This window comes from Mustela lutreola, chromosome 14 (genome assembly GCF_030435805.1).
Source record: "Mustela lutreola isolate mMusLut2 chromosome 14, mMusLut2.pri, whole genome shotgun sequence".
NCBI lineage: Eukaryota > Metazoa > Chordata > Mammalia > Carnivora > Mustelidae > Mustela > Mustela lutreola.
Window position 1 is genome coordinate 19802498 of NC_081303.1, and position 27258 is coordinate 19829755.

The 27258-nt window shown below is 43.8% G+C and overlaps 1 protein-coding gene across 4 annotated transcripts in view; it reads left to right on the plus strand.

The window, feature by feature from the left end:
• The window catches only part of RGL1 (ral guanine nucleotide dissociation stimulator like 1), a 258932-nt gene that overhangs the window by 118508 nt on the left and 113166 nt on the right, over window positions 1-27258 (plus strand). For 2 of the 4 annotated variants that reach the window (XM_059147082.1, XM_059147083.1), the window contains one exon: window positions 12546-12656. The exons of 1 other annotated variant lie outside the window; for it this stretch is intronic. In XM_059147082.1, coding sequence (XP_059003065.1) covers window positions 12546-12656 — 111 coding nt within the window. Of the gene's footprint in view, window positions 1-11313; window positions 11499-12545; window positions 12657-27258 lie in introns of those variants that run through there. One more of the 4 variants, XM_059147084.1, reaches the window with a different exon arrangement.

Genomic DNA, 27258 nt, shown 5'->3' on the forward strand with positions numbered 1-27258 from the left:
CCTCGCCCCACCCCCTTTTTTTTACTACTTCTAAATCCATCTCGACTTCCAGGTCTTACCTTAGAGCCCATTTTCTCTAGGGATAACTCCCTCAATCTTATAGACACAGCCTGTACTGCCCAATGGCAATCTTTCTGTTGGCATTTATCATTCTGTAATGTACATGCTTTGTCTATTTCTCCCTTCAATCCATTAGCACCCCGAGGAGGGTACTGCAACTGTCTTGATGAAAGCTATTTCTGCAATGCCTACCTAGCACAGTGCCTGATAAATAGTAGGTGCTTTATAAATATTCGTTGCATGAATGAGTTAATAAATAGCTAAAGGAATCCCTTTTAGAGCCGAGAGCAGTATTTGAATCAGAGTATATCAGAGTAATCTTAGAATGCTATATTTTAGCCTCTAGAGAAATGACTCTCTTACCTTTACTGATTTCTGTTCTGTTTCATGGGATATAGGTTGGGCTGCTTATAACAGAAAGCCAAATTTATAACACTTGAAACAAGAGGGAATTCTATTTCTCTCTTACAAAACAGTCCAGAGACAGGCAGTCCAGGACTGGTCTGGCCACTTTGTTCCATGAGATAACAGAGCCAGGCTTTTTCCATCTTGCTGCTCCCCCACCTGGGATGACAGCCTTGTCCACATGGTTCCCTGTGATGACCTCATCCTGGGAGGTCCGCTTTTGTCCTGGAATCCTCAGATTCTGTACCCATAGTGAACTTAATCGCTTTTCAGTACCTGGAACTGATTCTAGGGCCTTCTGTACCCTATTGGGGCAGCTTGAATCTGGTATAGATTTATAGAACTAACCCAATTGAGGAATTTCTCACTACTTGCCCAGTCCCCACTTTCAGGTGGGGAAGACCAGGTTGGGCCAAGAATGCCAGCTGGTCTTCATGCTAAGATCGTGCAGCCTTCAAGCAAGGCTGGTGTGGTTTCCTGTGGCACAGGGTGTGCTCATTTCAGAGGACGGCATCCTGGCCAGTTACAGGAGAGAAATTCCTTTGAATAATGTAAAATATATGACCTATTTGGCTATAAGGAAAAAGTATATTATTTATGTAGTTATAAGGTTGCCACGTAACTTGCAGTTGCTCTATCTTTTCCTTACAGTGGCTTTACGTTATTTTGGAGCCGTCATTATCTTATATGATTAGGGTTCAAGATGAAGGCCACCTTATAGATTCTCCTTCCCCATGTGCACACATGTGCTCATGGGCGTGCACGTGCACACACACACACACACACACACACACCAATGTTCCACCTTGCACTATGTCCAAGCCAAATTCCTCATACAACACACACACACACACACACACACACACACATTATCTTTGAAGGAAAAGGAGGAAGGGCAGTATGCAGCTTTCTAGAGCAGTAGCTATTCACCTATCTAAAAGATCCTGGATAAACCCAGGTAATGACTCCACCCCATCTCCTGCCCCAAATTAAACACATTTTCATCCTATAAACCTTATTTCATTCATGTCTTAGACACAAGAGGATCAGTATGGGTTAGCATGAGTTGATTCTGCCAGTGTAATAGGCAAATAATAAGAACCAAAGATCTGCTAAATTTGTTCCTGGCAAAGGCAATATATGAGATATTTTCTGGTTTTTAAAAAGACATTAGATAATTGATATGCAACCCACAATCAGCTCTCCAAAGTGGTAAAATTCACTTTTCTTTGTGTTCTTCTGTGTTTCTGTGGGAGGAGTTCCCCTGTTGCAGCATACTGGTTAATTATTGTTAAAGTGATACTTCCATTATATATGTTTTTCTTTTCTTTCCACCTTCTCAAAAGTTTTCCTTTAAGGCAGAAACTTTCCATTCTCAATTTCATCCAAAAGACAAATATTTCTGGGAAAACACTGCATTTAAGCTATTCAGCAGTTCTAGTGTTATGTAACTGACCACACTAAGACTCTCAATTAACTTTGGTTACATTTTATTGAAGAGTGTCACAGAACAGAATAGTCAGTGATAATTTAAAAAAAAAATTATATATTTTTAAACAGGAAAAATCCTCTTAAAATATGCCTAGCATCTTGTGATAAGGACAGGAGAAAAACCGCTTGTCATTTGAAGTATTCTAAAGTCTACTTGACTGTATTCCAAGACTGACTTGAATGTATTTGAGAATTTTTAATCACAGTGAGCTTTCCTGCAGCATTAGTTTCCGTAACTCAAACTCTCCTTCTCTTGCTCTCCACTCTGGTTATTTTGTTTGGTGTCCAGTTGTGGTTGCATCTTGAGACTTGTTTATATTCTGCTTCTCTTCCACTCAGGAGGAATCATGTGAATTCGTGGTTTCAAACAACTTCCTGTATACATAGTAACTTACAAGTACTTTCTTCTAGTCTTTATCTTTCCTTCCTATCCCTCTTCAGTATCTTTTTCTTGCTCCCCAGAACTGAGCTGATGATATCTTCCCGAAAGCAGAAAGTCCTTCCCATTTTCTCTTTATTTCCACATCCCCTCGACAATCCCAGGCTTAAAACCTTGCAGGGTTTTTCTTTCCCCTCTCATTTACTGGCAACATGCTGCCTATCATTAAGTTGCAACATTTACTTTTCCAAAATGTCACCCTGATTCCTTCCTTTAGTTCAAAACCCTGTCGCAGCCTACGTGGTAATTGTTTGGCACGTTCTGTATTGTTTCCTATCAGGTCACTCTAACTCTTTGCGGTCCCCCTCTGACTAACCTCTGGACTTATAATCGTTTTGTTCACCCTCTGTTTTATCATTTCGATCTCGTCTTAAGAAAAATTCCAGACTCTCTGCCCTTGAACTTCATGTCCCTTGCCTGAGCTTCTTCTCCAAAATACCATCCTTTGACCTGCTACCTCTCCTGCTGGAAGTCCATCTTTTCTTCCTCCTAGTCCGTGTTTCTCTTTCTTCTCAAAGGTCGTGGTCGACACAATCTCCATAAAAACTCCAATGATCTGCAAGTCCTTTAGAAATGCGTGCCTCCTGTTGGAGGTGGCCGTGTCCTCTCAGTGGCACGTTGCTCTGTTGGTCCTGTTTGTCTTCACCTGGACTTGCTGACCTGTGGCTTTTTGAAGTCACTTTCCAGTTTCTCCCCTGATGTCCTTTCCTGGCTTCTAGAGTACAAACAACCTTAAGGTAGAGACAACATCTAAGATTTATTTAGATCACTCAACAGCCATTACAAAGCACTTACTGAGTGTACAGCATGGCTTTAGCTGTGTGCCTGTACCTATCAATCGATCATACTTACTTACTGAGTATCTCCCAGAAATGCTAGAGAACCATGAAGAGGAAAAAAAAAAATTAAATTGCTTCTGCCCTCATAGAGTTTGGGGAAAACAGAGATTTATCAAATAAGCATACAATGATGGGGCGCCTCGGTGGCTCAGTGGGTTAAAGGCTCTGCCTTCGGCTCAGGTCATGATCCCAGGGTCCTGGGATCGAGGCCCAAATTGGGCTCTCTGCTCAGCACAGATTCTGCCTCTCTGCCTACTTGTGACCGCTGTCTGTCAAATAAATAAATAAAATCTTAAAAAAAAAATAAGCATACAATGAAATGTAAAATTATGGCTGTGGTAGAGTTACAAAGAGAAGGTCATGGTGCCAGGAGAGCACATAATAGGGGGATTTAACCCAACTGAGAGAGGAGAAGAGGAAGGGATGTCCCAAGAAGGAGCATTTTAATGGACACGGGCCAAATGTAGGGAAGACATTGAAAGCAGACCAAGGTTTCTGAAGCCCAGAGAATGTATGTGGAATGGGGTAGAAGGAGGCTGGAGAGGCAGGCAGGGGCCAACCTGGGCAAGACCCGGTGGAACGTGAAAAGAATTTAGGTCTTTATCCTTCGCAGTGGCGAGCTGTTGGAGGGATTTAAGAATCGGAGGGGATACTGTGGTGATTTGAAACTATCACTCTGGTCACTGTATGGAGGTGGAATGAGGTGGGCAAGAATACCAGGCACCGCATCTTTCTGTGCTACGTAGCAACTCAGTAAATGTTGCTCATTGACTCAGCAGTCTGTGGGGCTTACAGTTCTTTCTGGGTTCACTGCATCATGAATTTTTGGCTTCAAGCTGCAAAATCTTGAGTTACTTGATATAGATGTCTGTGTTTCAATATAGGTGGTCTCCTTTAGCTTTTGAAAATTGTTGAACTGACCAAAAACCACAAGAGACAACATCTGCTGAGAATTTACCTTGGTGCTGGATGCTGTGCTAATGCCTTGATGTGTATCATTTCATTTAATTCTCAGTGTGGGCCAGTGAGGAAGGAAGGTGTTTGTACTCCTATTTTGTGTGGGTTTAGGGATGTGAAAGTTCTTGGTTCAGAGAGGAGTGAGGGATCTGGGACTCCCATCTAGGTATTTGTGACAGCAGCCATCAGCCTTAGCCACAACGTTCTAACAACTGTGGTTCATTCAAGCTTTCAGTACAATTTCAGTACCATTATAATAGAAAAAGGATGTTCCTTTAGCCCAGAAACAAGATATGATGTGGCTAATTGCCCCACAGTTCCTCCCAGAATCTTGGTCAAAGCCCTTCATGGCATCAGGTCACCCATCCTTCCTTTTGCAGAAGGTTTAATTATAAATCCCACATACCTGGCATCATGTCTGAGATGACTATTGGATGTTTTGATCTTTTCAACCACCTGAATAAATCTGTCCTTTTTTCTTTTACAGAAATCTATAATTAGATGAGGTAATAATGCTCATTAGCCCAAGTTACAAATAGTATTCCAATAACCAACTGTTTCCTCAGGCAAGGATCATCTGCATCAATTAAGAGTCACTGCCAGCAATTGGTAAACTATTAGTTGAAAAATGTTTGCCATCATGGCCAGAGGAGTACTTCCCCTTTGGCCTGCCATCTGTCTGGTGCTTTTTGTTTATGTTTCTTCTGTCTTCATTTTCTATCTCCTGTGGCCGGCTCTTCTTTAGCTCTAATAGGTCCATCTAAAATTGGCTTGTAAGTCGCTTGCCTAAATAAGAGAATCTCATAACAGAGCATTGGGAATTTTTAATTTGTAGTATCTCTATGATAATTAATAAAAGCACTGTGGGCCCTCAGAAAATGGAAGCAAGTCATCTTTGACCAACCCTGACTGGTCTTTACCCTTTGCAAAGACAGAGCTGAGAATCCAAGCAAAGAGGAGGTGAATGGGGCATTGCTGGTCAGCAGAGCTGGGAGCAACCTTAGTGGGATGCCCAGCTGATTGTGGGAGGCCGAATATGGAAAGTTCGTTGAGGAATCACCCCGCCTGCAAGACTGGAAAATAGGAAGAAGTGTCTTGTGGGGACGCTGAAAGGATTCAGCCATTTGCAGTTTGACAGTACATTCATATTGTTGGAGGGAAGGAGTCTAGAATTAGCAGATTTATTTGCTTCTGCCCTTCACCCAAAAGCTGTAGGAAACTACAAGTTGCTGAAGATGTAACTTATGGATAAAGTATTGCAAAAGGAGCATTGTTGATTTCACTCAAATTGGGAAAGATTTTCAAACTCATCTGTTCAGGTAAGGGCTGTGGGCAAGGAGGGTGGTGTGTGTTCCGCACTGCTAATGTGTGGAAGGAGAATCCTGACCTCTGTCTGGCTTTTTAGTTTTTTTCACATATTTGTTGTTGTTGTTGTTATTCTTACTGCTCTCTTAAGACTGTTTTCCTCTAAAGTTTTGACTGGGCCTAAGACATTATAGTCCAACATTGAGTTTGAGGTCAAAACCAAGGCCTTCCCCTCATTTCACGCCGATGTTGCCATTTTCCAGACAAGTCTGTAAGGACTTATTTCCAAGCACAATGGCCCTTATACCTGCACTGTCCTTATTTTTCTGTCATGATTATCCAAGCAAACAACCAAACATGCAAAGAACATGCTGGGAAAGAGTGTGGTGGGTAGGGAGGGGAAGGAGATATATTTTTATTCAAGGCCTCTTATGTTCTAAGAATTCGATTTGGTGCTTTATATAATAGTTTATTTAACACTCCTGATAAGCTTGAAGAGGAGATGAGGACACTCATCTGTGATGGTCAGCAGTGACGGTCAGAACCTTGGGTGGAAGGCTTCTAGAACTGAGATTCAAAGTCTGGCTCTCAGATGCCAGAGGTCCCCTCATTCACCGGGCACATAAGCATTACTCTATGTCATTCTGCCTATGTAAGTACTCTCTATCATAGTTTTATATTTTTCACTTTTTCTTGCAGTCAGAGAGGTAGAATAAAATCTAGGAAGGTGTAGTGTCAGAGAAGTCAGTGACTAGATAAATGAATGAAGAATATGGAAACTACGTATTTCCTCTCGTAGGTAGATTCTCTTAAAGAATCACCTGCTTATGTCTGCTCTTAACCAACTAGCTCTTTATTGGCTCTGATGAAACTGTCAAGTAAGAAAGTTTTTCCCTCCAGTTTGGGGTTCTTCCATGTATCTGTCCTCTTTCCTTTGAAATCCTAAGATCCTTATTGCGTATTGACTTATCAGTGACCACCAATTATGGCAACATGAAACGATTCCTAGCAATATCCTATGCTTTCAGGCTAAGATCTTTTCTTCCCTCCCCACATCAGATTTGTAAGTGAACAGCACATAATGTTAACTACAGTGTTGTACGATAGATCTCCAGAACCTTTTCATCTTGAATAACTGAAACTTTATACACAGTGAACAGCAGCTCTCTGTTTCACCCTTCCCCCAGCCCCTGACGACCACCACTCTACCTTCTTTCTTTCTTTTATTTTTTTTTTTTAAGATTTTATTTATTTATTTGTCAGAATAAGAGAGAGAGAGCACAAGCATGGGGAGCTGGAGGCAGAGGCAGAGGGAGAAGCTGGCTTCCCACTGAGCAGGGAGCTGGATGTGGACTGGATCCCAGGACCTTGTGATCATGACCTGTGCCGAAGGCAGATGCTTAACTCACTGAGCCACCCAGGTGCCCCGTGTACCTTCTGTTTCTATAAGTTGGACGACAGTAGATAACTCGCCTCAGTGAAATCACGCAGTGTTTGTCCTTCTGTGACTGGCTTATTTCACTTAGCATTATGCTTTCGAGGTCCATCCGGATAGTACGCATGTGACAGGATTTCCTTCTTTTTTAAAGGTGAATAATATTCCATTTTAGGTGTGTCCATATCACATTTCCTTTATTTGTTCATCCGTTGATGTTCCGCTGTGATCATGGAAATGCAGGGAGCTCTTTGAGATCCCTGTTTCAGTTGTTTTGGATGAATGCGCAGAGGTGGGGTTGCTGGCTCATGAGGTAGTTCTATTTTTAGTTTATCAAGGAAACTTGGAACTCTTTTCCGTAGTGACTCTGCCAATTTATATTCCTACCACCCGTGTACAAGGTTTCCCTTCCCTCCATATCCTAGCTAACATTTTTTTCTTCGTTTGTTTATAATGGCCATCCTACAGTTGTGACGTGATATCTTATTGCGGTTTTGATTTCCATCTCCCTGATGATCAAGCACAATAAGCATCTCTTCATGTACCTCTTGGCCATTTGTATCTCTTCTTTGGAGAAATGTTTATTCATTCTGTGCCCATTTTTTAAATTGGGTTGTTTTATTTTTTTGCTTGGTGTGTTCTTTCTTTTCTGTTGAGTTGTAGAAATTCCTTATATGTTATGGATATTAACTCCTATCTGATATGTTGTTTGCAGATATTTTCTCCCTTTTGGTATGTTGCCTTTTAACTCTCTTGATTGTTTTCCTTTGCTGTGTAGAAGCTTTTGAACTTGATCTTGTCTTGCTCGGCTATTTGTGCTTTTGTTGCCTATACTTGCAATGTCATAGTCATGAACTCAATGCCATGACCAATGTCAAGAAGGTATCCCCCTATGTATTCTTTTTTTTGTTTTTTTTAAGATTTTATTTATTTATTTGACAGACAGAGGTCACAAGCCGGCAGAGAGAGAGAGGAGGAAGCAGGGTTCCCGCTGAGCAGAGAGCCCAATGTGGGGCTCAATCCCAGGATCCTGGGAGCGTGACCTAAGCCAAAGGCAGAGGCTTTAGCCCACTGAGCCATCCAGGCGCCCTCCCCCTATGTATTCTAGAAATTTGGTGGATATCCAGTTTTCCCAGTACCATCTTTGAAGAGACCGTCCCTTCCCAAACTGTTTATTCTTGGCACCCTTGTCAAAGAGCAGTTGACTGTATAGTTTGAGTTTATTTCTGGGTGTTTAGGTTCCATTGTTTTATTTTTTGTCTGTCAGTATGCCAGTTGCATGCTATTCTAATTACTATAGCCTAGTAATATATTTTGAAGTTAGAAACTGGGACACTTCCAACTTTGTTCTTTTTCAAGATTGATTGGCTCTTCAGTATCCTTTGCGGTTCCATATGAATCTAGGATTTTTTTTTTTCTATTTCTGTAAGAAATGCTATTGTAGTTTTGTTAGGAATTGCATTGAATCTGTAGATTGCTTGGGGTAAGCATGGATATTTTAACAGTATTAAGCCTTCAAATCCATGAAAACAAAGTGTCTTTCAGCATTTATTTATGTCCTCAAGTAAATTGTTAGAACTAATAAAGTTTATTAAAGTTGCAGGATGCAAAACTCAATATAAAAAATCGATTGCATTTCTATACCCTAACAATGGACAGTCCAAAAGTGAAATTAAGAAATCAATCATATTTACAATAGCATCAAAAAGAATAAAAACTTAGGAATAAACTAAACCAAAGAGATGAAAGACTTGTACACTGAAAATTACAAAACATTGCTGATCTCCTTTTAACAAAACTTGACCTGTCCTCTTAGGACCATGCTAGGTCATAGGCAAGGTAATCTGGTAAATAAATTAAAACTTAATTATAAATGGCTTACTGGTTTAGCCTTCCCACATATTGGCCAGGAGTATTTTAACCCAAAGGTATGTGTAACAAGGTCATACTGTCTGAGCTGCCTACAGGTGAAATATTTTTAAATGAATATTTTTAAAATTGTAAAATACAACACTTGATTGCACTATCTGGTATAACTAGATCTGAGTGAGTGTGTGTGTGATTGTGTGGTTCAGCATTGAGCAAAGTCACATGCACATTATCAAGTATGAATACAAACAGTTATTCTTGGAAAACCTCTCTGAAATTATAATGTAATTTAGTAAGAAGACATGATTTCAGAGTTCCCCACATTGCATACATACACAACTTTTCAGTGAGTTTGGGAAAATACAGCTTGGGAGGAGTGCAATGATATGGGAATGGAACTTTTTTGATCACTTACCATGTGATAATTTGCCTACATTTTTCATTTACTCCTTCTTCAAACTTATGAGATAGATGTTTGTCCCATTTTACAGATGAGGAAACTAAGGCTCAGGGAGATAGCAGCCAAGTTCACTCTTAAAAAAAAAAAAAAAGATTTATTTATTTATTTGAAGAGAGAGAGAGCGAGAGAGAGCACAGGGAGTTGGGGAGAGGAGAGAGAAAATCCCAAGCAGACTCCAGGTTGAGCACAGAACCAGATGCGGGCTCGATCCCAAGACCCTGAGACTACTGCCAGAGTGGAAGGCAAGAGTTAGATGCCCAGCTGACTGGGCTGTCCCGGGCGCCCCACGCCCGACTTCAGTCTTAATCTAAGTGTGGATTTGAAGCTGGATCCACTTGCCTTGAAGCCTGTGTTTCCCCTTTATACACCAGGTGGCCAGCCAGGGAGTTGGTAGAGTAGAAGAGAGGGTGATGAGACCTGAAACCCGAGTCAGGCCTTGTGAGCTGTAAGCTGCTCTGTCTGGGAAGGCTTCCTGTGAGGGGAGGGGCTGAGAAACTACCTGATACCCCTGAGGTGAAAAATTTTCAGTAGTCTCCAAATTTACAGCCCCAATTTGGGTTAGAGTAGTGGTGAGGTTAATCTTGAGAGTTGCTTAACTGTCCTCAGGTGCATCTTGTGGTCTTTGAGATCACTGACTAGGCAGGTCCTCTAGGGGTGGACCAGGGGACCTGGTGGATGGCTTAAGGAGGGGGAGGGTAGGGCCGCCACGTGATTTTCCTCTAGGCACTGGGGACACTCTCTCCTGGTGATCACAGGAGGATCTAGTCTATGTGCTTTTACTTTTTAAGTTATAGAAACAACCACTTTGGTTTTATAAAAAAAAAAATATGCACTCTCTCCACAGTTACTGAGTAGGGTAGTTCTGGTTGTCTGAGGGAAACTTGGCCGAGTTACTTCAGGATGGTCTCAAGTGTCCAGAATCCTTTTGCCTCTCCTCGATGTGCCCTCGCTGTCGTTTAGTCTGCTCTTCTGGGACGAGGAGTACACAGGATTCTCTAGCTTTTCAGCTCATGATCTGTTTATCAAGAACCAAATCCTAGCCTTATGCCTTAGCATGGCAATTAGTGAGAGGTCTTTAAAGACAAATTTGAAGGTGATTGAGGCCAATTAGGGGGGATAGTATTACAGACATGAACTCTAAAGTTTCTTGTAACTGGTGTGGAATTCTGTCCTGTGCCGAAGTGTGAGTACATTATCATCTGGTGCCGTGCTGTTGGTTTATTAAGATGGGTTCTAGAAGATGTTATAAACTTTGGTCCTGGTGGCAGATCGATCTGTTATGACAAAACTCCCTCGGACAATCTCTTCATGAAGGGCTCTTTCCTTGCTGTTGTTATCCCGCTGTGTCCCCTCAGTAGGAAAACTCAACCCGTGGCTGTCTCACTGAGATTCACACAACCTCTGGGGCCAGTGATGGCCCACTTTTCAGGCTGTTAGTCCCAGCAAAACCCTTTCTTGCTTCGCCCCTTCCCACCCACAGTGGCCGGTTACTAGGGACGAGCTTTATCATAATGGGTGGCAGAAAAAAGTCCAGAGCAATTTCCTGTTGGCAGCATGCTGATGCAGGAGCGGGGACGGCCGCTGGGCATGGGTTTTGGAATATCTTCCGACCACTTCTTTTTTGTCCTAATGAAAAACTTCCTGGCTTGGAGGACTGCTCTGATTTCATCTAAATTCAGGAGGCAACAAAAGTTTTCCCGACCCTCTCCTCCCATCCTTTTGGCACTGCCCCCTCCCCCTTTATCCCTTAGCAAAGGAAGAAGACACACACTTGGATCCTCCCCAACCCCATACCGCACCCGGTCCCTTTTCGGCACCTGGTGACCATGCAGGAAACCCGAGCACCTTGAAAGGGTTGTGTCCCCATCGCCTTCGGAGCTGGAGAAACTATTGCTCACTTGATGCACGGGATCTGTGCAAAGGAGAGTGTGCTCCGAGCACAAACAGGAAAGCCTGACATCACGGAGCCGCGGAGCGGCGCGGGGAGGAGTCTGCGGCGCCCTCGCTCGCCGCGCTCCCTTTGTGGCCCGAGTCGCGCGCACCAGCGGCGGCGGCGGCGGCGGGGGCAGCGCGCGGGTCTGTGCTCGCTCCGGGCGCGGCGGCCGCGCGGGCGGTGGGCTGGGGGCGCCGCGGCCGCGCCGGCCGACACTGCGTGGGCACCGGGAGCAGGGCGCACCATGCCGCGGCCGCGGACCGGAGAGAAAACTGAGAATGAAATTGCTTTGGCAAGCTAAAATGGTAACGAGAGCCCTGCCTTCTCCCGAGGCTTCTCTGCCGGGGAATCTTCTCCCGCTTTCTCGGGGCGCGTTTGGACTCCTCGGAGCGGACGGAGCCGCCCGACCCCTGCTCGGGAGCCGCGGCGCTCTCGCTCGGCTTTGTATGCCTTCCTCTCCGCGTTGTCTCCTCCCTTTCATCCACACTGACTCTCTCGCCAGGAGCCTTTGGTGTGTCTGGGGCAGATGTTTGCGGGGAAGAGAAAACTTTTCAGGACGGGGAGCTTTTAGGCGGGGCGGCCCCGGGAGCGCCTCTGCGTCCCAGCGGCTCTTTAACACGACTTCAGGTTTCGCTGCGGACGTGGACATCCCGGCGCTCGCCGCACGCGTTTTCCGTGCAGTTGCGTGATGCTGTGTTGCCTTTTTTCTTTTTTTTCCTCCTTTAACTTCACTTGCCAGATTATTTTACGGAAATAGAAACTTTTTAACCCCCCGACCGCGCTAGTAACTCTTTGGGTCTCAACGCAGCAAGAGGAGAAGAAGACACGGGAAGCGTTTCACTTCCAAAGGAGAGAGGACTCTTGGCATTTTAAACACTTGTTTGTGCCTGAGTATGAAATGTAGTGTGCTCCAGTGACTGAGCCATTATAAAAGTAGTACCGACTCTTGCTACCAGCGAATGATTTTTTTCTTCAATTTATGTGGGGCTGGGGGAGGGGTGGGGAGAGTTAACCAGGAGTAAATCACAGTGTCTTAAGGAGTGGGGGGGAGAAAGACTTAAAAAAACAAAAACAAAAACCCAACCCCTAAGATACGTGAGTGAGTCAAGGAAAAAGAACTACATGGAAAAGTCCAGGGATCCTGATACCACAGGAAAGGACGGGGAGCCAAGAACATTTCAGCATTCCCTCTATCGCAATGTGTCTTGTGTTGCTCTGATTGTAGTTATTTTGAACAGCCCATCTTGTGCCCCGAGTGCTGGTGTAAGCAGGAAAGCCGCTGGGATAGATTGTGGTTAGTGGAGAGGAAAAAAAATACTCTTTTTCTTTCTCTTTATCCCATCCCCTGGCAGAGCTCGATTCAGGACTGGGGTGAAGAGGTAGAGGAAGGCGCTGTTTACCATGTCACCCTCAAAAGAGTCCAGATTCAACAGGCTGCCAATAAAGGAGCAAGATGGCTAGGGGTGAGTAAAGCCGGAGAGACTGTGAACTTTGGAGTTGGAGTGTCTGTTGTTCTGTGAATGTCATCATTATTTAGCAGAGGCAGGCTTTTCTTTGCCTTCTCCTTCTCCTTCTTCTCCTCTTTTGGCCTTAAAAAGGAAACTGCCAATAGCCGAGTGTTTGCACTAGCTGTACAGGTCTGTTCTTGTACTTAATGTTTTCCAAAGCATCTTCCCTCGGTTTGTCAATAATTCAGAACCTCTTAGAAACATCTTGAGGTCTTTGGCAAACCGTGGGGGTGGCGTGGCAGAAAGTGACACGCGGTAACAGGACCAGAAAGCAGCACTCTCTCTGTTAGACAAGAGCCATAAGCACTTTGGCCCAGATGGCACCCTTTTCTCTCTCCGTCCTCCCCCTACTGATGCTGACAGCCCCTCTGCTGCTGTACCTTCACCAAGTACCCAGAATGCTCAGGGGACAGACCATTCGGGATCTGCTTATCTTCTTTCGGCCGGGTGGAGGGGGTGGCAGATTTCCCATTTCTACGTCCTCTCTGCAGCCGGTGAGGAGACATATGCATGTATTGTGCCCACGATTTCATGTGTAGTGGACACAGAATGTTGGGTCTTTCGAGAAACACTGCTTCCATAAACAGGACTTTTTCTACTGAGGTTCTAAAATCTTGGTTGGGATCATGTGACTTATCTGTTATCACCTAGTGGCTCCTGCAACACATCCTGGGGAGAAGTGGAAAGCTTAGTGACAGGATCACTCCTTGGGCAGATACCCACGTGTGGAAGAACGAAGGGATTCTCGATCTGGAGATAGAAGGAATCCTCAGCAGTGAGAGGTGACACAGAGAGCCTTGAGAAAGAAAATCGGGGTGGGCTGAAGAGAGGGGATGGACTGTGGTTTCACCTGGCCTCATTCGAGCCACGCTCAGGCTTCATAGGGGATGGACTGGAAGGCGGTGATGATTTCACACTTGTATTCAGTCTTCACTGGCTTTGCCTCTCCCAGAATTCAGTGCTTGAGCAGATTCAAAGGGAGGGTGTGAAGGCGGACAGGAAACAAAACTGCCCAGGGCCTCACATGGAGACTAGAGGCAACATGTGACGTGTAAGTCCTGAGTTTCAGGTAGGATGGCTTGCAGTGGGGGCCGCTGCTGGGTCCACTGTTCTGCTGACACAGGCCTTCGCTGCTCTGGGCTTATCCAGCTGCCTCAACTCAGGCGTTTCCTTCTCTGTACTTTGGGCCGAGGTACCACCCATGAGGGCTGTCACCTGTTGGTGACATCTGCAGGTGTGGCCTGGAAGGGCAGGGATCTTTCCTTTGAAAACCGGAGCCCTTCACTTATCAACCAGGTCCCTTCCTCAGAGGAGGACTTTCAAATGCATCATGTGCATCCCCAGCAGACCTGATAGGGAACGAAGGCAGATCCAGAATTCTGACGAGTCATCCCTTTGTTTTGGGCGGCTGTGTATATGCATTTTATTTGACTGTGGTGTTGATGTGGTTTGGCCTGTCTTGGTGTTTCACAATGATTCACAAGTTCTAAACCAGCTGCCTCGGGAAGGGTCATTACGTTCCCTGATGCTGAGTTGTTCCTCTCTTTCTAAGGACACTGGTGTTGCTTGGGTGACAGTTTTAGTTTTTAGCCAACACAGCAGCCATGAATGGAGAAGTCATGGGGAAACGGAGGGGTTAACTCTGTAGGCCCCAAACCACAAAGTGTGGCTCTTTGAGATGTTCACAGTTATTTCGTGATTCTCACTGGCTGTTCTATTTGCTGGACTCGGCCTCTTTTCTCTCCCCGCTCTCGGTGTTCGCAGATTTATACAGAGTTCAGAGTTGGTTCACCTGGGCTTAGCAGTAGAGCTGAGATATTGAGAGGGAGGACAGCGTGTAAAGATTTCTTCTGGTTGGTGGAAGAATCTGTCTCTTCCCTTCTAGTACCACAAAGTGTGATTTGTGGCCACCGCCCCAGTCCTTAAGAGCATGTTCTTAGGAACTTTCCAACTCTAATCCTACTTGTTTTCTTGTCATAGGTGTCCTGTCGGGAAGCTCTGTTTTTTGTCCTTGGAAATTCCAGACTTAATTAAATGTGACTCAACCAATTGAGCCATAGTAATTACAAAAACCCTTCTTTTTAGGACTGAGTGGCTTCTCCATATTTGTTTTCCTACATTCCAGTAGCCCTTTCAAAATTCTCCAAAGCAACTGGTTTTAGTGTGAATTAGAGATTGAGGGGAGGTGAGGGTATTACTGAAATATGTCAGTAATCCTATAAGGAAGGTGGTGTTGTGATTATCCTCCCCCCCACCCCATAAAGAAACTAATGCCTAGAGAGGTTCAATTGCTTGCCAGTTTTACACAGCTAGGAGGTGGTAGTGGTTGGATTCAAACCCAGTTGGTTAGTGCCTTGCTGTCAGGAACTGCCTGGAACCTTCTAGCTGTTTCCATGAGAGTGGAAGAGAGCATTGGCTCAGAAGACCAGGGATGCAGGGGGCATACTTTTTGCCTAGATGCAACACCTGCCACGGGACTTGAGTGGTGGGGCTTTCTCTTTTTGACGCCCTGAATGATAGTTTGACCCACAAATTGAGACATTTGTTGTGAAGATCTGTATTTTAGCTAGAGAGTCTCTATTTTGGGTGTGTCAGGTGTGGAGCCCCAAAGAAATGTATGAGGTTATGCAGTGCACGAGGGTGGACATAGCTCTCATTACAGGTCCGTAAGGCTTTTTCAAAACGCCTTAAAGCCTGTGTAGTACAAGTTTTGAATTTTCTGCTACTGAAATCTCAACATGTAATGAAGATTCAGTTTGGAAAGGATAGTAAAAATAATTACACATCCTTGGACGGGCAGTATCATACAATCCAAAACATTTAGAACATTCTTCTTCTTTTTTTTTTTTTTTTTTTACTATTTGCTTGCTAAATTTTGTGTTTCATTGATCTTTTGAAGTAAAACCCTCCACCTTTGGTTGTAAAATATACAACTGAGTATGGCCCAGGCTGCATTTCCTTCTCTGTGCAGCTGTGGCCTTACCTGTTAACAGTGAGGTTATGTTGGGCAAAGTTTGAAAAGCCAAATATTATTGAAATACTGACCCGATTCTCCCTTTACAATAACTTCTTAGACTGGGACAACTTTTCCTAGCCCTCAAGGAGAAATGACTGTGGTTATGTCATAGGATCATGAAGTCCCCACATTGGAAGGGGCATTAACAAGTAATTCCATCCAACCATTCAGTCAGCTTATAGAATGGTCAGTGATTTCTGGAAGGGCAAATGGTCAAAGCTTGTTATTTTTCTTTGGTCTCAGTGTTGGGTTTTATGTTGACAGTGATATATAGAGATGATTTAAGAAAACATCCATATTCTCTGGACTCATGAAATGTACCATTTTAGGAAGAATACTCAAATGGACAGAGGTTGAAGATCCAACTGTTAGGGAAGGGGCTTTGGGGTCAGGAGCCCGGTCTGCTGTCTTCGGACTATAACAGATGCAGGGTACAGAGAAATGTGTCCAACCTAAGATAAATTCAAAGTGGGGACATTTGTTTCACAAGGAGCGTTGGTAAGCGCTAGTGCAACGCTGCAAGGTTTGTGGGGAGTGGCTACGTGGCTTCTCTCAGTTTTATGCTTCTATGGTTATGTGGTCTTTGAGGTGGGGCCCCTGTTCCTCCCTTCCTTGTGTCTTCTACCTATCATTCTGTCTCCCACATAGGCCTTGGTTGGGTTGAGTTGAAATGCTTGATAGTTGGGAGGCTGGTAAAGATAGTGAACCAGGACAGGAAAAAGCAGAATATATTTAGAAATAAAGAGAACTGGAATCCCGTTACAGAACCTAGTGTTTGGGATGAATTGTGGCCAGTCCGTGAGTTGTATGGGTACAGTGACAACGTGACTACTTGTCCCATCTGGATGGAGAAGTTGACTCTCACTGGATACACTATGTGGATTGGCTCCATCCAGTGTTTTGGTGGCGTTGCTATCATATTACCTTCAAATAGTCTACGGTTCCTCAAGTTTTCAGCTAACTTCACTTATGGGAAGCTTCTCTGATCTCCCAAGTCTGGAGGAGATGCCTCTTCTCCAGGTTCCATAAGCATTCTCTATTTCTCTGTCATACGTTTAGCTCACTCTGTTGTAATTATCTGGTTATTTGCTTCTATCCCTCACGAGACTGCTAACTTGGTGAAGTGGGAACGGTGGCCATCTAGTTGGCAGAAACTCAGTGTGTGTTGAATGAATGGATCCAGCTTCCTTCCTTTCTGGGACACTAATATTGTCTTGATACATATGAATGTGTGGTTGCTCCGCGTTTAAAACACAATCAGCATGAAGATGTTAGCTTATAAAGAAGAGGAGGGGTGTGTGGGAGCGAGAAAAATCAATTAGGTGATGATTATAGCTATCTTGCATTCTCTCCGGAACAAAGCGGGGCACAAACAAAGGTAGTGATTATTCGTTTTAAGAAAAAAATTCACAGCAGTGAATTAACGAGACTCTTCCCCAGTACCTTTCAAAAGCAAGAGACCCTATTGTACTTGTCTCGCTGCTGAATGTTGAAGAAAGAAAGGCAATGCATGAGTTAAAAAGTGTTGGCAAGCATTATAAATATGTGTGGTTGGAAATGGTAAGGAACTAAGCCCTAGAGGAGCCGTTAGTTTACAGTTGGTCATCCTTGTTTTCATCTAGGAAATCAGGCCTTTGGGTTGCATTATTCCTGTCTATCAGAATGTTGAATTTAGGCTTTAGAAAGTCAGTTTCAAAATTATCAGCCATTGGTAGCCAAATCAACTGATCTTTTTCTTTTTGACCTTGGGAACATGTTTCTGAAATAATCTGCTAATATGGTAGCTTGCACCAGTAGAGAAGATGTCAGTTTCAAGTGCCCAAGATATCCTTACGGTGTTGGATCCTTTCATTTCTTGTAAAATCCGTTGTGATCTGAGTCAGGGATATTCAGTCTGTAATTAAGAATATCCAGTTCAGTTCAGCAATTTGGGGACTACTCAGCTGAATTCCAAATACGTGTCTACCCTTGTCACATACATGATAGTACAAATGTAAGAGTACGTTGACTCTGTATGCTTAAAGTATACATTCTGTTAAATCAGTCTCATAAACACATCTTACTCTTATTTCCGTGAAATTATAAAGAGAAAGTTTAGTGATGTTTTCAGTTTAGAAAGAAAAGGAGGGCAATACAGTCAATACTATGCTTTTCTCCTTGAGTGCCTCGCTGGGATTTGTCCCTGCCCTATCCTGCTTGTTTGTTTCCTTTGTCCATGGCATATATTCCTTTTACACCTCCCCCTTCTAAATAATTAAAATCTTGTACTGACTATCTTACACATTTTAAGTTAAAATACACAATAATAAGCTGAATTGAGTAAGACATTAACATTTCTACCATGGTATATCTCATGATATGAAAAAAAAAAAGATTTCTGTAAATAGAGCAAGGAAAGTTCTGGTTAAATGGGGGAAGATACCAAATGCGGCTTCACTCCACTGGAAAGGCTCTGCTAGCTCATGTCTTTTGCTGATGGGTGTGGCTATCTCCAGAGTTGATTTGGAGTCTGGAGTTTTTGGCAGTTTCTGGGTCCTTTGCTAGTAAACACATCCAGTATGAACTTCCTCACGGCTGCTCCTTGTCTGTTTGTGGGATTCTGTCATCTGTGTTTGAGTCAGCTAACGTTGCCTTCAATAACATTCCTTTATTCATCCAAAACCGACATTATGCCAAGCACCATGTTAAGTCTTGGGAATTCAAGGTAAAATGAAAGACAAGTGGTTCTGAAGGAACCTACAGGGAGTAGGGGAGACAGAAATGTAAACTGATTATAGTATATTGAGGTGAGTATGATCAGTGCCATGTGAGAAATCTGTGTGTTAGGGGAGCCCCAGAGGAGGGCACGTTAGGTGGTAGGTGGTAAGTGCGGAGTGGATACTCCAGGAAGGCTGCCTGGAAGAGAGGGCTCTTTAGTGAAGAGTTGAGTTGACAGATGAGTAGGAGTTAAAGGAGGTGTGGGCGCTGGAGGCAGGCTTTCCAGTCAGTACAGGTGGGAGAAAGCATGGAGGCCGGAGGTGAGAGCACTGTGAGGGCTCAGTGTAGGGAAGAGGGAAGGACACCTGGTGGGAAGGTGACAGGAAAGAGGCTAGAGAGAAGGGTTCAGTCATGTCCCTGGGAGTCCGGAATGCTAAGCTATGGGTTTTGCTCTGTCCTGAATGCTGGGTAGTCACGGAAGGGCTTCAGGCAGAATGGCATGGCCAGATCTGCATTTTAGAAGATGACTGACCCCTGAGGGGTGGACGTGGGAGGGGGCGGAGGCTAACATGGAGGTGACGTGAGGAAAGGGACAAGGACCTGAAGGGCAGCAGAACAGAGGGTGGGGTGGGGGGATGGCAGTCAAGGAGGGAGGAGGGGGGGAGTGGGGGAGGGAGGCCTGGCAGGCGAGAAGTCCCATCCAGAGACCCGACCTCAGGCTCTCCATGAGCTAGGCCGCGGGCTGTGAGTGGTTCTCAGATTCCAGAGAACTTTGAAGAGCTGGTGGTTTCTTTCTCTCTCTCTCTCTCTCTCTTTCTTTCTAAGTCTTCTGTTTCCCTACAAACTAAACAAATTAAATCTGTAGGCCACAGAGAGAGACAGTAAATATGGGACCCACAGGACTATGATTATAGAGCTGTATTTTAGACAACAGCAGTTAAACTTCTAATTGTCATGTTAGAGACACAAGAAATTTTATGGTTGGGTGTCTTGGCCTTTTTCCTCTCCTCCTTCGCTGTCTTTAACCCCTCTCTGACACTGTTTGTCTTGGTTCCCTGCATTTCTGGTCTTGGAGGCTCAGTCTGATTGCGAATTCCACTCATGTAAAAGAAAAAAATCTTTCTCTCTTATACACACACACACACACACACACACACGGCCTGCATTAAGATGTCTTTTCACATTTTATTTTTTAGGATTTCCCACATCTTTGGAATGTCACTCCGTGGCCTCTTCTGTATAATTATTCAAAGCCTGACTTTGTCATGATTTGCTTGTTTTCCCTTAATTGTGTCATTTTTGGGATGAATTCGCACTGTCTAGGAACCGTCTTCGGTTTAAAAAAGAGTAAAAACGGAGAGGGAGGAAGGAATAAAGGGAGGGCAGGCTTCCAACATGAGGAAGAAGACTCCGCCTTGGAGAATCTCAGTCAGTCTTGTGAAGAGAGAGGCTCACGTCATTTATTGCTGATCCTTTTGCAGAAATACCTGCGCCTTTCCACAGATGTGGCTGTGTATGGTGTTCTGAGGTTAGGGTTCCTGCCTAGTTTGCTCCCACCGGGCCATCTCCTTCATGTCCTGTAGTGTGGGACTTCTAAGGGTAATAACAGTGGTACCTGGGGGTGGATCGTGGGTTGTCGGTTGTTCTGTATATTTTTCCCTCCTCACAGACTCATTACCCTACATTTTCCAGTATTTAATTGCTTGTGCCATCTGTAGGCCGTTCATTTGAATTCGTTTCCACACAGTTAATCTTGTCCCATGTAAATTTTCCCAGACGTTTTCTGTTTGTTTGCTCCTTTCAGCAAATAATTGAGCAATTCAACTTTTTCCTTTATTTCGTTTCCTGCTGATTTAAATATCCATTCTCCTCGCTTATAAAAGCGAAGCCAAGGCTGAGTCCTTCCAGTTTCATAATTCTAGAGAAAACTGGAAAAACCAAAACCAAACCTTTTCTGCTAAAAGTAGAACGTCTTTGGTCAGAAGCGTCAACTGGGGCCCTTCACAAGCTTCTTGCTAACACTTTCCCTACTTACGTGCCCTTCTCGTGCCCATAGCTTCTGCCACTGCCGGTGAGGAGGCTAGAATAATGGAGACAGTTGTCATCTAACGAAAGAACATTGAATGGATATAAATAAAAAAATCAAAACTGGATTAGATATTGGCTTAAAATGCTTAATAGTCATGACTTTTCCAATTAACATTGCAACACTCGAAATTATTTTCTGAGATAATGGGCACTCCTAACTAGAAAACTCGGGAAATTGGAAGCATTGCGTTAGTTTGTGAAGCACACAGAAGGCATTTGCTATCTTCTGACCCCACTTTGCCTCCTCCCAATGGCACAACACCATGAGAATATCTATTTTAAAAATGACTTCCACAAGTATTGACAAGGCCCGGCGCCATCAGGGCCGGGCTGGGGAATTAGCACATGGTTCTTCCTCCTCAGTTGGAGCCTTGGCAAGGGGCTGACATCTTCTGGTTGCTCTTCCTTCTCACGAGCTCGGTTGAGGGAGGTCCTAGGGCACTGGTGAAGAGCCCCTCGTCAGTCGTATTGTAAACTCTGTATGGGGACAGACGACCACTACACTTTTTTTGTGGTGAGCATTTTCGAACTGTACAGAATTGCCAAATCACGGTACTGGACACCTGAAGCTAATGCAATATCGCATGTTGGCTGTCCTTCAGTTAATGATAGAAAAAGAGAGAGGCTGGGCTTTGGAGCCAGGCAGACCTGAATTCAGAACCCGTCTCTGCCACGTGTTAGGGGTGTGGGCTTGAGCTGTGACGCTACAAAACTTGCATTTGGAGAGAGGATTCTAGTAGTTCCGTCTGATGGAAAGACTGGGGGTGGGGGGAGTGAATGAATTATGTATATAATATGCTTGGCACAATGCCTGGGATATGGGACGCCCTCTGAGTGTGGGGCTCTCCTCAGGACCATACTGTCAGGGCCCTCTCTTGAACTTGGCCGTGGAACCTTGTGGAACCTTGTGGAAGCGTGGGTGCCTTTTTACCTGAGTCCCCCAAGCCTGGGGTAAACCGGATTGTGTAAGAAACAGCTTTAGCAAGGCTTTAAGGCATGTTCCTGACATCACTTTCTCCTTTTGCACATCTGGGAGGAAGGAGCAGGGCAGTGTTTAGTAACCCTTGCTTATTAGAAGCAGCATCTGTTGTGTTCTCTCCGTCTGGCTGCCTATACAGTGAAGGGCATTATTGCTTGGGCTCCAACATTTCGCATTTTCAGTTCCTCCAGTTTTCCTGTAGAGTTAATTCGTTGCTGTGCTCATTTTAATGCCTTAAAAATATTTTACTGCGTAAAAATTATGTTTGGTATTTCTAACTGAAAAACAGGAGGGTAGGAAACCACATCTCTATGGTGGTAAGCATTATGCTAATCATTCTTTGTCGGGCGTAACTTAGGATGTCAGGCTGCTGTGCTTGCCCCATAAATTTCACATTCTGGACTAAACTTCATAAGTTCAGATGAAGATAAAAATTTCTCACTGTACCTCACGTCAATTAGCTAATGTAGTACTTGAACCCCAAACTAGGAATGAGCTGACTTGCTCCTGAGGTTGTAACTTTCAGACTGTCTCATGACTTTTTAAATCTTGGCTTTCCTTACAGGTGATGTAGGGCAAATACCTGCTTTTCCTTATGCTTGTAGGTTTTGTGAGGATCATCTGAGTTAATGTATGAAAGTACTTTTTAATATGTGAATACAAAGGGTATTCTTCCTGTTATTTAACCTAAAGTCTTTTCTTCTTTCCTCTCTTTTTCCTCCCCACCTAAGTGCTTGATGGGCATATGGTCTGTTCATTAGTCCTCCCTTTCTTCTTCTATGCAAGAGAGAATCTTTTCTGTATTTTTTTCTCCCCACCTGCTGTTTACCTAATGATACCTTCATGTTCAGCAAGGAGTAGTGCTTCCTCTGCCACCACCATTGATATTCCTAATTTGTAGGTGCATTGAAAATGCAGGCAGGGCTTCTCTTTGTAGATTGGATGTGGGGAAAAAAATACCCCGTATTCATAGAAGTCTAAAGACAAATGCAGTAAATATCTTATAGATGAGGGGCGCCTGGGTGGCTCAGTGGGTTAAAGCCTCTGCCTTCAGCTCGGGTCATGATCCCAGGATCCTGGGATCGAGCCCCACGTTGGGCTCTCTGCTCAGCGAGGAGCCTGCTTCTCCCTCTCTCTCTGCCTGCCTCTCTGCCTACTTGTGATCTCTGTCTGTCAAATAAATAAATAAATAGATAAATAAATCTTTAAAAAAAAAAAATCTTACAGATGAAAACTTTCTTCTTTCTCTTTCTTTCCTTATTCTCTCCAGTATGATTTTTTTTTTTTTTTTTTTTTTTTTAGATCGTGGCTGTTGGTTTTCTTTGATTCACCCTTTCTGGTACTTTTAATGGTACTTTTAATTTGATGCAGAGCAGGGTGGTAAAGTTAATGCGCCAAGGAATGGAAAGTGCTTCCAGCCTTCCAGAGCTGTTGGAAAATCAAAGCTTGGTTTGGGGCCAAATCCTGATGTGGGACTTGAACTCATGACCTAATGCCAGAGGCAAGAATGTTACCAGCCGACCCATACTGACCCTCATAAGATGTAGGCATTTAAAATACTTCCTCTGAGTAGTCCTATTGTTACTTTCTGTTTTTTCTCCTCTTTCAGCCTTTTCCTACAGTGTTCCTGGCTTCTCTGTTAGGAATACAATTTTAGTTTTCAGATCTTTTTTTCTCACTTCCTTTCCATTTGCTTGTTACTGTTACTTCCTTCTTGCTTTCCATTTCTCCCGGGTGAGTTCCTTTTTTGTTGTTGTTGTTCCTGTTCCTTCCTGTCCTTCTTCTGAATTAAAAATAGTCTTCAGGGTCTCTGGCTGCTTGCCCATGAAGCTGGCCTTCCTTCTATTCATATAGGGTTCCCCCTGAGCCTCTGAAGATCCTTTCCTATTCTCTCAAGATACTCGCTAGCACCTATCCTCAGCGGACTTATGGGCTAACTGACCCTTGTCCTCAGAGCTGTAAATGAAAACGAAATCTCTTGTACAGAGATGCAAGCGGGTGCTTTGCTCATGTTAAGTGTCACTGACGGACGCTGACTTCCGCCCGCACCTGCTGACTCTGTGTGTGGTGCTAAAGGAGGAAGGAACTCTTGGGCACGGACTTGGGCACCGACTTGAGGAGCACATTTCATGTTCATCTACATGCAGAGCCGTGGCTCCACGGTCAGCTGCGGCCCAGGAAGCAGCTTTCCTTCAGCTTGCTGCTGTGGGCATCCCGGAGGGACCGGCGGTCCTTGTGCTCCCTCAGAAGTGTTTCTCAGGGACTTAAAATTGATGCAGATGTTTCTTCATGAACATTGTTTGGTTAGAGTTGGAAGGTTATAATATTCTTTACAAGAAATGACTTTATACCCAATGTTGACCTAGACTGTCCACAAATGAGTGTCTGCTTGAGGTTTTTTTTTTTTTTAAAGATTTTATTTATTTATTTGACAGAGAGAAATTACAAGTAGATGGAGAGGCAGGCAGAGAGAGAGGGAAGCAGGCTCTCTGCTGAGCAGAGAGCCCGATGCGGGACTCGATCCCAGGACTCTGAGATCATGACCTGAGCTGAAGGCAGCGGCTTAACCCACTGAGCCACCCAGGCGCCCGACTGCTTGAGGTTTTATCCCGTGTGCAACTTCGGGATGGCTGGGCCAGCGAGTGCCTATGGGTCCCAGCTCTGATTTCAGCCCCCAGCCCCAGCCAGAACTCCATGTTGCGCTGAGAGTTCCAGCAACAGGCTTGATGAAGGGTTAAAAGCATTCCTTCCATCTGTCCCCCAAGCTCCCTGTGTGGTTATGTCTTCAACAAGAGAACTAGCCATATCCTTCCTGGAGAATCCAGGGTTGGTGGTTTCATTATCCCTAGTGATGTCCACGTTTCTGCGTAGCTCTGTCACCCGCCTGTCACTGCCTATGCCACCGAATAAGCTTGTAGTGCTTTTCTCTTCCCTGATTGACTGATGAACTCCCACTTACCTTTCAAGTCCCAGCTCAGATGTCATCTTAACTCTTCTACCCTTCCTGATCCCTCTTCTGGAATAATTACCCTTTCATCTGTGTCTCCTTAGCACTTTACCGAAAGCTCAATTACAGCGCTCATCACAACATATCCTTTTATTTTTTATTTTTTTTTTCTCTTTGCCCTGTTCCTTTGTGTGCTTCGGGGGTGGGGACCCCATTGAATCAATCTTTGTACTCCATGTCTGAGCCCCATGTGGTACCTAGTAAGCACCTTATAAATGGTTTGGCCTTATCGCTATTATAAAACATGTATTTTTATGACTTTTTTTTTTGCCATTTGGTAATATTATGAATCCCATTTTTGAAACAAAAAGGAAAATATTGAATAAGTAAGCTAGATTTAATTAATTAATTATTTTTAAAAAGATTTTATTTATTTGACGGAGAGAGAGACAGCAAGAGAGGGAACACGAGCAGGGGGAGGGGCAGAGGGAGAAGCAGGCCTCTCGCTGAGCCCAACACCGGGCTGGATCCTGACCCCAGGACCACGAGCTTAGATGAAGGCAGATGCCTAACGACCAAGCCACCCAGGCGCCTCTAGATTTAATTTCTATTTTGTATGTCAGCGAATGACACAATGAAGAAGGAAGATGTTGCTTTTGCTGAATTTTTGTTATTTATTTGATCGACATATTTCACGATCTCAGAAAACTTGACTTAACTGTGATGGTGACCTCTATAGATGGAAAGACATGGTATTTAGAGTTCATCCATAGGCTTTGTGGTGACATACAGGTTTGAGTCACAGGTCAAAGACAGACTTTTGGGAACCTAATTTCTGCTTTGAATTTCAAAGTTATCTTACCTAGGGTTTTCACGTATCTTTTCATATCTTAATCCGATGGTTCCAATTTGCTTTAAGCTTGCATTGACCCAGTGTCAAGCCAATTTGGCTGTGCTCTGTGCAACACATTCTTGTAAAAGGATCTGACACCCTCCATATGCACATGACCACTCGGGTTATGCACATCCGTGAAGGCTCTTGGAGACCTCCGTGGCAGGCCTGTGGTGTAGGGCCGGCCCTCTCTCAGGATGTGCTGTTCCTCACTAGGATTCACTGGCAAATGGGGAAAAATATGTGATGTAAATTATATGTTATTATATAAACATATTATTTGTATATATTTCAGTTTTCACAAGTAAAACTCAACTCCCTTTGCTCTCTTACCCTTGCCAATGTTCCTCTTCTCTATGGTCCTTCATTCTTAACTCTTAAATTTCTACTTCAAGCAAAATGCAAAGCCCGTGCTGGAAGTTTTCAGGATTCCAGCTGTTGTTAGGTGCTTTCATTCAGACCGTCCCGATGTCTTTGGTTCTGGCAAGAGCAGTTTTCTGTGTCTGATCTTTCTTGCCTTTTTATGGAATGTGCTTTCTTCACCTTTTTTTTTTTTTTTTTTTTTGAAGATTTTATTTATTTATTTGACACAGAGAGAGATCACAGATAGGCAGAGAGGCAGGCAAACAGAGAGCCTGATGTGGGGCTTGATCCCAGGACCCTGAGATCATGATCTGAGCTGGAGGCAGAGGCTTAACCCACTGAGCCACTCAGGCATCCTTTTCTTCACTTTTTCTATGTGTAGGGATTCGATGGCATCTGTATTTGCTTTGGATAGAAGGAAACACCTTTTTAAGCAGTTCTTAGAGTTATTCTTCAAAAAGCGATGCAACAACATTATCCATATATATATATTTTTAAAGAATCCCCATCCTGCCGCTGCAACACAGTTGTTTATACATTGGTTCTTTATCTTCTCGTCTTTGTCCACATAGTTGCTGTCTTGCTATTTGTTCAGTTTTATAATCAGCAAGATATATTTTTCAGAACAAATTCTCTAGAAGTTACTTTCTAGTTTGAATCTTTTGTGACATTTGTTGTATTTCTCATGTCATAAAAGACTGCATTTGGACTTTGAGTTGGAGGAGTTTCAAGGTCATAGTGCCTGTTACTGGCTAATGAGCTTCATTTCTGTCCTTTTTCCTGTGAAATCTCCTATCCTTTATCAGGGCTGTGGAACTTTTATGGGGAGCCTGATAGTACAGTGAGGTGAGGGCATGTGAGGAGTGGAACACACGCCTTTCTTCTCTGGGGTGTGGGACCAGAACTCTCTAGGGCTGCGCTGTTCAATATGGTAGGTACTAGCCACATGTGCCCATTGAGCATTTGGACATGTGACTAGTCCAAATTGACATGATATGCAAACCCATTGTGTGAAATAGCTCAGTGAGTTTCTGTGGTGAGCACATGTTGAAATGGTAATAGTTTGATATAATGCATTAAATAAAATATATTGTTAAAAATTCATTTCATCTGTTTCTTTTCACTTTTTTTAAAAAATGTGACTATTAGCAAATTTGAAATTACATATTGTGACTGACATTTTTCTGTTGGTCAAAGGCAGGGTGTAGTTATTAGTGGGTTCTGAAATCAGTTCAGTGGGTCAAAATTGGTATTTTAAGATCGGAACAGAATGGGAATAGAAAATATCAGAATGGTATTATTGTTTTAAAAACGTGCATGTGTGTACTGAATCACTTGTAAAATACATCTTTTCTTTTTGCTATGAATTGTCATGGAAAAGATTGAAAATCATTGTTGTAGGGGTGGTCCAGCTTAATTTAAAGCATGACCAGGAGGCCTGGTCTGCTCTGTAAGAGGACAGGTTGGTACTATGAATACCGTGTAGATTTCAGGTCTGGGTGGTGGAAGCTCTTCCAGAACTCTTCAGCTAAACCAGCCCCTGCATCAAAGTAAAGGCCTGAGCACCAGGGCTCA